The 13,398-nt window shown below is 36.1% G+C and overlaps 1 protein-coding gene across 2 annotated transcripts in view; it reads right to left on the bottom strand.

The window, feature by feature from the left end:
- ADAMTSL1 (ADAMTS like 1) overlaps window positions 1-13,398 on the bottom strand; it is a 173,697-nt gene that overhangs the window by 135,908 nt on the left and 24,391 nt on the right. For both annotated transcript variants that reach the window (XM_068175688.1, XM_068175687.1), the window contains exon 4: window positions 4,446-4,682. In XM_068175688.1, coding sequence (XP_068031789.1) covers window positions 4,446-4,682 — 237 coding nt within the window. The remainder of the gene's footprint in view (window positions 1-4,445; window positions 4,683-13,398) is intronic.

Below are 13,398 nucleotides of genomic sequence, written 5' to 3' on the forward strand. Positions count from 1 at the left end.
AAATCACTATTTCCTTAAAGACCATTCTATTGACTTCAGCACTGAGGTTCAGGCAAGATGTAATACACCAATGGGACATATTATAAGCTAAGGTAAACTCAAAATGAGACCCAAAGATCTGAGAAGGAATCTGTATTTCTTTAAAAAGTGGAGAAAGAACACCCAAATTACACAGATATTCATAGAGAAAGGGATTTAAAATGTTCAGGAGGAACAAGAAGATTATATTATATAACATTCTGAGTTTTTTGGGGTTTTTTTTTGAAAATATTGTTGTTTGGTCTGTGTCACTATGCATTTAAGAGTAAAGCTACAGAGAGAAAAAATTATGTTCAGATATTAATTCCTATTAATTGCTTAGGTGTTTCACCTAAGCAAGTTATATATCTCTTCATGGGAAAAATGCATCTATATAATATGGAAAGACACATGTTTATACAACATGGAGAGAGGCAAAATGCTTGCAGCTTGCATGATTTCTGAACTATCATCATGGGTACTGGCCTATGCCTTAAGTATATCTGAATCAGCTACTGAATAACTTCTCCAAAACTCTATTTCAGTAAATAAAATCAAAAATATTTTTAAGAATCACTAACCATACTCCTGGAATCAAAGATTCAGGGATACAGCTTGTTCCATACACAATTTTGGCTTTGCTTGCCCTGAATAGAATCAGGCGTCTCTTCTGACTTTAACTACTAAGTGGCCAGCAGGCAAAACAAAGGCTTCAACTCAAAATCTCATAATTAAAGGCTCATAAATATGCAGCTAAGGTACTAGTAGTCTTAAACCTCCAAACTGTATGAAAAATAAAGGATAAATATGAGAGAGGGATATAAAATTTCCAAATACTGCACATTTTTACAATTACATTCTTGTCAATGAGAGTGAAATCCAGCACCTTTAAATGAGGAGTGAGTTCTGAGGCACATAGAAGCAATACAACTAATCTTTAATTTCAGTAATCCAAAGAACAGTTGATGACCACACAATAGGCTATGGGTTGACCCAAGTCTTGCATACAAAGAAATATATTTCTACGGTTAGCTAAGGAAATCAATAATGTTGTTTGACCTGCTGGGAAAAATACTCTATGTCTGTGTAAGCATACACTGATCTTAATGTCACTTTTACTAATTCAGGACTCTTGCACATAATTAAATAAAGATATGTTTTATGTATAAAATTGTATCTCAAGAACATCTTCTTGGTTCCCATAACACTTGGATCAATGCAAGCCAATAGGAGCGTAAACTTAAAGTTGTTTTCAGTAGTTTTGCTCTGAGCAATCCAGAAAACATATCTCTTCGCCTTCAACATAGTGTAATTATTATAGAATCATAAAATATGTTGAGTTGGAAAGAACCCATCTGGATCATCTAGTCCAACAGCTGTCCATGTGCAGGACACTCCAAAGTATCAGAACATGCCTGAGAGCACTGTACAAATACTTCTTAAGATCAAACAGGCTGCTGCTGTGACCACTTTGCTGGAGAGCCTGTTACTGTGCCCAACCAACCTCCAGGTGAAGTATCTCTTTCCTTATATCCAATTTAAACCTTCTCTGACTCAGCTTCATGCCATTTCCCAAAGTTCTGTCACTGGCCATGTGAGTGAAGAGATGGGTACTTCCTTTCCCTCTTATGAAGATGTAGAAGGCCACAAAGAGATTTCCACTCAGTCTCCTCCAGGCTGAGCAGAAAAAGTGACCTGAGCCACTCCTCATACATCTTCCCCTCAAGGCCCTTCACCATCTTTGTGACCCTTTGGACATTCTCTAACAGTTTAAAGTCTTATATTGTGACAACCAAAAACAGCCCCCAGCACTATAGGTGAGGCTGCCCCAGCCCAGAGCAGAGCAGGACAATCCCCTCCCTTGCCTAGGTGGTGATGCTGTGCCTGATGCACCCCAGGACAGAATTGGCCCTCCTGGCTGCCAGGGCACTGCTGACCCATGTTCAACTTGCCACTGACCAGAACCCCCAGGTCCCTTTCTGCAGGGCTGCTCTGCAGCATCTCATTCCCCAGTCTGCATACAAAACCAAGGTTGCCCTGTACCAGGTGCAGAATTTGGCTCTTGCTGTTGTTAAACTACATAAGAGTCATACTTCACTTTAATCTTCAGGATCTTGTATGGAATATACATCTTAGGAGACTTAATTTTTGCAGTTGTGACAAATGATATGTATATTATTACAGTTGTCTGCTGCACTGCCCCAAATCATGCTGTTACAGAGCATTAAAATGTTGCTTTTCTTTCAGGATCATTATGAACTCTCACAAACTACTGAAACCCATGATTATTTTGTTTACAGTATGTCAACCAGTTTAGGTAAGTGGTAGCCTGCAGCTCCTACTGCAAATGAATAGAAATAATTTCTGAATCACATTTTGTCTTCTCTGAGGTTTACATGCATTCCCTATAATTAGAGAAATAAGTTTGTTCACACAAATGTTACAGAGAAAGATTGCCCCACTGGTTCTTCTATAACACTATGGTTTCCCAATCTTTTAAAATAACCTTTATAGAAGCAATGGAAGATCATTAAAGGAAGCTCACCATTTATTATGGCAAATTCCATACTCTTTACCATTCTGGACTACTTATGTAGGACTAGCTACTGCTGTGATAGATGGTAAAGCAATTTCTCTCCTATAGCATATAGTTAGGACAAACCTAATTATGGATTTTTTAATGCAGTACCTCTACTGTCACAAAGATATGACAAGGATAACAGGGATACACTGAGACAATAATATTTTGAGTTGCTTTAAATTTAACACACCCATTTTCACAACCCATGTGAGGAATACAGCATGAGCATCTATAGTTAAAATTTTTTTGGTCATCCTCAAAAATACAGTATTTGTAAATATATGGCAAATTTGTTGAAGAAACTGAATGCTGAAGAACATGGGAACTATTAAGCCATTTATGCATTAAAAGTTATTCTACCATTTTAGGGTATATAAGAAAAGAGTTAGTTTAACTAAAATTACTCAGGGCCACCAATGCTAGTATATTATATCTATTCTCAAGCCACAGAAAAATAACGTGTTTATAGTTTTAGCAGCGCAGTTACCTTCAGACTTTGAAGTTACAATGTCATGAGAATGCAAATGAGTTTGTTTTAGATGCTTAGGAACTCTCTAAGGGAAAGTTTTTTTGAGAAAAAGTATACTTCATATTTGGACTAAGCCAGAATTCAGCCTGCTCATAAATCCTAGGCCACTATATGCAAAAAACTTTGAATCTTTTTCCCATCTAGATTTTTGTGCTTTTGTGCTTCAAGTATTTAAAAGATTTGAAAACAGAAAACAAGACTAAAACTAGTCTGTCTCATTAGGCAATCTAGAATTTTGAGATGCACGCCCTTGGTTTAGATCAAGAGGACTAGATGATTGCGTTCTTCAGATCACAAATGAAATTAACCCAGGAACTATCTACTCTATTTCATTTACTTCAGGACTGCTTCTGGCTCAGAACAGAAAATCAAAGAGAAAAGAAATAGGAAGGAAAGCTTCCAAAAAAAAAAAAAAAAAAAGCAGTTGAAAATACACTAGAAAGCCAACAACATATCAAGTTTACATAGATTTTAATGTCACTGTGCAATGAAACATGAATCTACACTCAACTGTTTTTGAGACTTAGGTGTGCTCAGAACCTAACAGAGATGGTGGAGATGGTGAAAAAGTCCTTCCCTTCATCAACCAGTAGCCTACATGTAGTTTAGAAGAATAAAGTCTGATGTAGTTAAAGTAATTTAACAGGAGCAATGATAGAGCATCAATGTATAAATAAAAGCACAAAGGTAATAAAAAACCAAATTAGGATGCAAATAAATTGGTTGAATGACCAAGACATCTCCACACATTGTGAAGGGTCAAAAAGTCCCCATTTCTCATTGGTAACAAATAAGGGATGCTAAGGTCCAAGGGGATGTAGCAGCTTGCTTAGTCCTATTGAAGGAATGGCAGTTTTTTCACTTTAGTGACTCATCTACTGCCATGCAGGTTTCTGATTTACAGGGATCAATCATCCTTAAAGATTATGTAATTTGATAGACCCTGAAGACTTTGATGTATCTAAATTAAAAACTACAACATTATTTTATACTTGGTGCTTCAAATCAGATATGCTACTGCAGCTAACTGTAGAGAACAGTTCAAAAACATATAATAAAATCCTTCCAAAGAACCTCAAGGGAGCAGCATAAAGTGAGAAAATAATATTTGAGATTATACATGTCTCCCCATCCACCCCCACCACCCCCCCCAAAAAAAACAATAAAAGAAATTAATTTAAGTAAATTAAAACAGATTATTAAAATAAAGACCCTAAAATTACACAAGTATGGAGGAGGAGAGGGAGTGAGCATGTGAGAGAGATCTGAGGAGGGGAGTCATGAGGAGAGGGGCTGAGGCAGGGCTTCTTTCCTTACTTGGCACAAGCCACTGATGCACATGTCCAGGGATTCACTGTAGCACCGTGTCCCATCCAGAACTTTTGGTGCCAGCTCCACAACCAGAGCTGTTCCTCTGGCCTGGCACTTCAGTGAGCATGGGTTGTCAGGGTCATTAGAGATGGGAAGCCACTCATACAACTGTCCCTGGTACTTGACGTCGTTGTGAGCAGAACACTGCTGGGCACGAAAATCACCTGCTTCTATTGGGCAGTCCTGCAGAAAAGAAGGAGGAGAAGATCAGCAGGCTTATTCAGGACTGCCAGTTGCAGTATCATGCAGCTGGCGGTGTTCCACAGCTGCCAGATGGAGACAGTTTCTGTTTAGACAAAAAAGAGTGATTGAAATAGCTACAGCTACACATATTTCAGCAGATGATTATACCTTTCTTTTTTCTTTCCATGAAATTATTAAAAGAACACCGAGACCATATGTAAATGGGAAATAAGAAACATACTTAAAACTGTCTTAACCACAGCCTTGTGGTTTAGCAAAAGGGGGTTACAATGCTCTTGCTGGATCTCATTCTACTTGTGTATGTATGTGGAGAAACGTGTGCACAGCCACTCTGTTTCAGACAAGTTTTACCTTTTGTTTGAGGAGAGAGAAAAAAGAACTATGTGATTTGTTTCTTTATTTAAGCTCTTGCCACTAGTTTTTTTGGGGTTTTTTTTTTGTTTTGTTTTGGTTTGTTTTGTTTTTGCCCCAGTGACCTAAATCAGTTGCTTTGGCAAAATTAATCAGAAGCATTTGATACATATTTGCATTTCTTTAAGCTAAGATTTCATAGCTCACATAATTAGGGACTTCCAACTGAGAAGACCTTAAAAAAAAAAAAAAAACCCTTTTTTAATTCTTCAGGAGATTTGTGAGACATATAAATCTAACTCTGAACTCAGTCTATCGATAAAAAACCAAAGACCACTCATACTAGAAGACCCATACCAAAGACCCATGCATAAAGTATATTGTTGACAAGAATTTTAGGCTTTTCTTACCCACATATACTTTCTTGCTGCCACTTAGCACTGAGGAACATTAGACAGCCTCTCAAGAGACCAAGATCTTCAAAATCATGAGTCTTCAGGCATAATAAACATGAGTTCTGTTTATTTCCTTTCCAGTATTTGATCCTTGAAGGATGATATTTCAAGTCTTCTTTTGCAAGCAACCACAAAGGCTAGGGATTCACTAGGGTTTTCTTAGAAATGACTTGAATTTCTCGCATAATTACAGGAATATAGAAGCTAAGCTTTATAAAAAACATTAAACATCATAAGAACTGAGATTAAAAAAAAGTGTGAATGTTGGTAATATGACTACCTCATATTATTAAGATTGCGCAGTCTTTCACCTTACTACCATAAGGAGATCAACTCCGGGATGATATCTGGTAAAATACCAGATGAAATGAACAGTTGTTACCCCTCTGCTTGAGGACTATAACTTTTTTTAATCCTAAATCATAGACAATCCTACATGTTGATTGTAGGTTTGGTAGGAAAAGTTTCTGATGTACACACAATCACGTAACTAGACAAGATATTTATAGGATGTTTGTATTCTCTGTTTGCCCTCAAACTACGTCTTCTTATTAGACAATCATTAATGACAACCTTATTCACAGACTTCTTATGCTCCCAGTCAGGAGAGTCTTATTGCTGTTGAGGGATAATATCTCTTAGATTTAAATAATCACCGATGTTTCTCATATCTTTTCTTACCCCTTCATTCACTAACTGTTTTCTGCATTTTTTAAAATGGCATACTATTACAGCTTTGGATATGAAAGACATGGAGGCTGCATGTCACTTTGTGACATTAATGGATCATTTTTTATTATTAAAATCTAAAATAAAATCTGTGTTAAAAACTAAGCTTTAAAATCTCCTCTCAAAGGAATGTGGCACAGTTTTGGCTATGAATTTGCCATTTGTAAGCCCTTGGCTTAAACCCAGTTTAGCCATTTTGGCCTCTTATTCATTGTTGGAATGTGATTATGGATATTTTATCTGAATGTTGAATAATCTTAGATCACAATATTCCAAACCTTTCTTCTTGTGAACTATACACACATGCAAGTTGTGGCCTTATCCACAGATTTTCATCTAATTTTCTTTGTACAATGTGAGCAAATTTTCAATTAATTCACTTTGTGTTTGAGTCTGATGCACCCCAAAAGTAAAGGGTCAAACTCCAGTCAAAAGTTCTATGATCTAAGTAGAAGGCAATAGTTACAAAAGGTTCAATGTAGTAAGGCATAAGAGAAAAAAGGATGTGGGCTAAATCTAGCTCTAGAAAAATACGTATCAAAGAGCAATAACCCAGAGCTCATTTTTCCTTTTTAAAAGTGGAGGTTGAAAGTCCAAGCCTGTAACTGGTATCTTACTGCCGGAGAACTCAGTTTTTCTGTCAATATATTACAGAATATTTAAAAAAAATCTGCAAGTATTTCAGTTTGATTTTAAAATATAAAGAAAAAGTGAGTGGCAATCAGGCTCTTTTTATGATCTGGGCAAACTTTTGATACAAGACAAAGTTTGGACACTGAAGCAAGAAGAAAAATATGTGGGGAATTCATTATTCCTCTACAGCTCTGTAATTAGAGAAAAAGTGGTCTTTATGTTCTGCACTTATACAAAGGATGAACAATAAGCCAGTTACAGCTTGACCTAAGATCTGGTGTAGTTCTATTTTCGAACAAGAAAAGAAGAACACAGTGGCCTTATTTCCTACCACAAAATCTTCTGGTGCCTACCCTTCTGTGAATTTTTCTGTCTGTAAATGAATACAGTCAGGTCTATTGTCTTGGCAGATACCCAAGCCAAGGCTCAGTTACAGAAATCCAAGCCAACTCTCTAGTTTGGTTCAAGCTTGGCTCTACCTTCAGAACTTCCTGGCTTGTAACAGCGTTATTTTTACAAAGAGAAAAAGGCCCAATAAAGAACACGACACACAGAATTCATAATCCTGCTTTGTACAGAACTCAATACTATGTGTGTTGTGTTGGATTTTACTTCTTAATCAAAGAAATAAAAAATGTTCTTCAACATAACAAGCCTTCAGGACACAGCAGGTGACCAGGACTAATGTTAAATGCTTCCAGTCTTTGATATTGTGGTTAAAATAAAACAATGGATTTAAATAGCAGAGCATGTGTTTAAAAAAGTTTTCATGTGAAACTTGAAGCAATTAAGAATACATGCAAGCAGTCAGAAACACATACACACATACTTATCTTGGCACATAGAGGTGAAAAAGGGTCACAGCCAGGTAAAGAAACTTTTCTCCTGCTGAAATCCTGAATCCTAAATTTACCTGAAGGCATTGGAGATGACTTTCCCTCAGGAAGGATCTTTTCTTCTGCTTAAAAAAGCACAAGTACTTGCATGTTCATGTATAATACCTCCACAGGCTGTATAATATTTTTTATGCAAAAATAGACAGTGTTGAGAAAATTTGTGGTCTGAATTCTGAACATTTCTCATTTTTAGAAGCAGGTCACTGAGACCGAAAATATAGGAGCTGTACAAAACTTAGCCCTTTTTTTTTTTTAATCTTAAATTTACTATTTTTTGTTTTATGTGTCAGTGGAGATCAGAACCTCTTCATGCTGACATTTGTGCAAACATATGATCAAAGCCCGATATAAGTTTTCAGCCTATAAATAAGTATTCTAGTTGCTGAAACAGAATATAAGGTAAAACCAGTGTTTTTTTGCATATATTTTCAAGCAGTAAATTGCTATTTTCTTCTAAACACTTTGCACACCTTTAGATAAGGCCACTTGCTCTTTTGAGGCAGTTTTGTTGTGCCTTATTTCTGCTGGCTCCTGGACAGAAGAAACTATAGACTAACTCCAGAAAGTCTTCTTGAAAAAAATCGGCCTGTTTTTGGTACTTGCATGATGTTTTAGGGGAAGGAGACCCTCTATGGCTGCCAGCTAGCACTGCTGCATTGGCCTGAGTGAAGTCACATGTTGGTCCAGCTAAAGGTCTGATTCTGGGAGCTGTGTAACAGTATGTAGCTTGTCTGCCTGCACAACAGATTGACAGACACTTTGAGACAGCCAGAAGTCATGGGCCAAGTCAGTGTAGCAGTGAACACGGGGTAGTACATCTCTGCATGGGGTACGTAGTTCTGTGAGGAATTTTGCTAACCACATCTGCATGGCCTGTGTTTGGCCTGGAGCACATGACAGCTCTGGTATCTAGCCACAAAACTACTACAGTCCTGCTTCAGGTTATTCCAATTTTGGTACTATAGCCAAGTCTTACCAGTTTTGTTTTCTTTTGGAAATTATCTATGAGCCCCTGCAGATATGAGGAACTGCTGCTATTTCACTCCTTGAAGAATCAGAAAGAATTAATAAACTTGAAATTATAATCTAAGTCCATTTATCTTCAAACTTCCTTTTCATGAAGACCTTTTAGGGATGAAAAAATTCCAGTGACTAGGAAACAACTGTTCCTGCTTTAATTCTGTGAGTCCTAGGTGGGTCTTTTATGGCTTTTAGCTCACAAAGGCTCATGAGATATTACTGAAACACTGAGCCTGTGCTGAATACCTATAATCTCTATTCATCATCAGGTCAAGATTTCCTGTACTGCAATGAAAATATATATAACTTTAAAGGTGATGAGAAAACCCTTTGATCTGTGAAACCCATTTTAAAATATACACAGGAGTTTCATCCTCACTTCTTAGGCATGTAATGTGGCCCATATTATTATGGCTTCATTTTCTTCCTCACATTGATTTTCTTTTTTTTTTTTTTAACTTGACCTCCTATTTTACCCTATTGTAATTCATAAGGTCCATGGAGTTTTGCCATGTTTGAACCCATTCAAAACAATTTCCACTAATCAACAAACCAGTCGAAAAGATAAGATGAATCCCAGATGTCCCTTGATGGTGATAGGTAGATCAGATTTCATGGGAGGAAAGAGGGTCAGTCTTTTTAAAGTTTACTTAGTGAGTGAAATGTAGAAGATCCTATCTAAGCAGCAATAGGTGGAAACAGTTGAGGAACTTTAAAACAGTTTACAATATATGTGCTTGTATATTTGCAGAGGCCAAGAATGATTTACTATACCTGGAGCTTTTCCTCTGTACAAAAAATGACTAACAACTGGACTACTCTGTGCAGCATCTGATAGAACAGCTTATTGAACCAGTTCCATGAAGTACTCAAAGTGTTGCAGCTGCACCAATTTCCCTACTGAGAAAGAAAACCTGAAGTCCTCAAGTAGGGGCTTGTCTAAGACCAAATAAGAACTTTAGATAAAAACACAGAGACTTAGGAGATCTAGGGATTTCACTCAGAATTGAAGCCTTGTTGAGTGCCTTGCTTGAATTACCTTTCTTGCAGCCAGGTTCTTCAATAGTCTACTCCCATGAATTTAGAAATAACTTAGGATCATACTTAGTTGCTTAGATTGAGAGGGGCTCATACTACAGCTTTTTCTAAGAACCCCAATATATTGCAATATCTGACAGAGGGAAGCTTAAGAAAAATAGTAGGAACAAAGAAAATGGGGAAATACCAGCAAATGTTCTCTGTGTTAAATAAAATTGTCAGTGAACTACAAATGCAAAGCTCCATTAATATTTGTCATAATAAATATTTATAAAATAATTTTTTCACCAAAAGAATGCATTTTTTTGGAAGTAGGTTCCCATTTTGGTAAGTAGTTCAATATGCAGCCTTCCATGAAATTTTAATTTCTTTTTTTGTCCATTTCTCTTAAATATTAAAACAAGCATTTAAATTAGATACAGTAAGTTTAATTTCAGCATGTAAACTTCCAAGAACTTCAGTCAAAAATTACTACAAGTACATAATATTAAAGCATGCCTTTCTAAAGGCATCGAGGGTGCCATATTATCAAATAGCTCAAAAATGAGCTGTTCAAATGAAAAAAAAAATTGTCAGAAATACTGAATTTAAAACTCTGATTTACCCGGGGTCCTGACAAGTCATGAAATATTACTGTAAGTGAAGCAATTCAGTTTATTTGGGCTATGAAGTTTCTTTATACCTTTACAATAACTGGACACAATGTGGGTTTTTTGTTCTATTTTTTAATTGTCACAGATTCACAGTTATGCTTGATGAGAACATTGCAATCCACAGTCCAAGCTTCTGTCATTTGCTAGATACTAAAAGCACTTGTTTCCAAGTATGAAGAAATAATTTCTAGATGACACACTGAGGTTTTAAATTGTAGCCAATCAGAAATAAGATGGAAGTTATTAAAATCTAGTAGTTTGAAGCACAGACTATAGTCACAATAAATTATCTGAGTTTAGAAGAATTTCCACTTAAAAAGTAAACTTACATTAAATAAATTGTGTGTTAGTAAGGAGATATGTGTAGTGTCTATAATTTGTTTAAAATTTTCTTAATATTTTACTGCAAAATGTAAATTTGGAGCTTTGATAGCAAAATGGCATTTCTAATCACCACAGGGTAGAAAAATTAAACTCTGCTAATCATTCTTGTAGGTCTGATAATATCTACTTGGTGATACTTCTCATACACATAAGCCAGTGCTTCTGAGAATTTATGTACTTATATGGAAGTTTAGGTTTGACATTTTCCAGGCTGGGGTTTAGAGCATGGAAAAAAGATTGTGTTGTTTTGTAGAAAGTAAGATGAACAACACTGGTACTGGTGTACAAAATGCAGCATGAGCTGATAAGAAACAGGGATGGAAGTAGCTTGTCTGAATGCAAGCCAAAAAATGGGGGATGACATTACAGCTGGTACTTCAGCCAAATAAAGAAAGTGAGGTATATATTAAAAGAGTTTCAGGTGGTGTTTACAAGCTTTGGTTACCTGATTAATGGGATCTACAATCTACAAATTTTATCTTAGGCTTAACAGGAACCTTGTTGAAAGAGCTAGTAATGTCGTGCAGCTTCAGCGTCAGTCTCATCTTTTTTTCTTTTTCTTTCTCTCCTTTTTTTTTGTATTCAGAATGCAGTGCAATGAAAGGAAAAATATCAGGGTAAATAATATTTTCAGTCACAAGAAGAATTCTGATAATTGAGAAGAAGGGCATAAAGACAGTACATATTCTAACGAACAACCTTCAGAGTGATTCTCATGTAAATGAAGGGAAGAGAAAGCAGAAGACAGCAGAGTGGCAGAAGGACTAAAAAAGAGAAAGGGCATATGAGGTGGCATGACAGCCTAGTACAAAAGCTGGAGAGCACCTGGCAACAAATAATACACATAGAAGAAGGGGGAAAAAGTGTTGTAGCTTGGGAAAAAAAGGAAAGAGAACAAGCAAAAAATCCTACCCAGAATTTGGAATTATATTTGTTTATTTTGGAATTATATTTGTTTATTTTGCATTATGTTCAGTACAACAACCCAGATAGTTGTTTTCATTGCATTCAGACTGATTTTCTAAAGAAAAACAAATTACTCCCTCTCTCCCTCCCATGATTATATTCTAAAATGTCTGGAAATATGCTTAAGTCCATGTGAATAATAATAAGAAAAAAAGCATATGCAATTCAACCCTAAATCATCTCCAGATTCTCTCATTCCTTCTTTTACTATTTACACATGTGGCTCCAGTTTCTTATCAACAACAGACAATACAAGTGGCAAATATACTGGACTGGATTTGTTCTTTTAAGGACTGTTCAGAAGCTTTATAGACAGCAGTATCAGCCTTTGCTACAGTCTTCATTATGCAAAATTATTCAGCATCTCTGGAATAATTAATATAGGCCGATGGGAAAACAGGCATGCTACTCTCTTCTCTTGCCTCTCTTTTTCTTTATCTCATTTTTTCCCCTTCTGTAATTTAATTTCGGGATGAATTAATGCCAGCTGTAACAAAATCTTGTAAATGATAGTGCCTATAAAACATACTCATTGCCAGACTCCAAAACTATTCTTCCAATTCTCCAATTTCACATTTAAAGTAATTTGCTTTTAGTATATATGACTACCCATCCTTTACTGCAAGAGGATGGTCATTAAAAAACACATCAGTTCACAGAAAGGCAGCTTGCAAAAAACAAAAACACTGGTTATTTTATGAACATCATTCCTCAAGCTATGCACAAGATAATGGTAATGAAAGCTTAGAATGGGGGGGATTCTATCTCTTTTGCCTTCAAAGACTGTCATTAACAGATGAAAACATAGGACTCATGAGCCTTGAATTTCCATTCTCTAAATTTTCAGTGTCTTTTTGGATGAATCTTGAAAAGCAAAATCTGAGTTAACAAAAATACACACAATATTGTGGATCTTTTCTAGTGCAGAATTTCACAACAAGCTATGAACTTAATGAACTGTTGTCAAGATCCAGTTTGTGTGTGTGCAGATAAAATTTGTGTATGCAGATCCAATTTGTTTGTATGTGGAGACAAAAAAGTAGACTTCATTAATGACAAAGAACATGATTTAATTTTTCGTTCTACTATTCTGAAAGAGACAAAGTGTATTTCAGTGTTACAGCTGCACAATTCAGCAACAGAATGGATTTTAGAGATGCAAGTCTGGGGTTCCTAAATAGCTTTAGATGTACACTGCACAAGCCATTCTTATACTGTCCCCTCAAAACCAGTTTGAAATCATAAAAGCAGTCCTGGGTCTTCATATTTCAGAGAAAAAAACTGTCACTGACTTCAGCATAGTAAAGCTGAAAGCTTGAAGGCTTCATTTTGGATTATTTGTTGTGAAATAATTGAGTTCTGCAGCTGTATGCCTCACTGTTAGAGCTGGTATTGCCAAATAAAAGATATGTAAAGGAATTGCCTGACAAAACTATGCAAGATTTTATTCTGAAGGAAAACTTTTCAGGTGCACATTTGCAAAGCAGAACCTAAGCCAAAAATAACATCTGAAGAAATATTCCTTATCCTGGAAACTCTGTGATTCCTAAATAACTGTTGCAACCTAGCT

Source organism: Anomalospiza imberbis, chromosome Z, assembly GCF_031753505.1.
Source record: "Anomalospiza imberbis isolate Cuckoo-Finch-1a 21T00152 chromosome Z, ASM3175350v1, whole genome shotgun sequence".
Taxonomy (NCBI): domain Eukaryota; kingdom Metazoa; phylum Chordata; class Aves; order Passeriformes; family Viduidae; genus Anomalospiza; species Anomalospiza imberbis.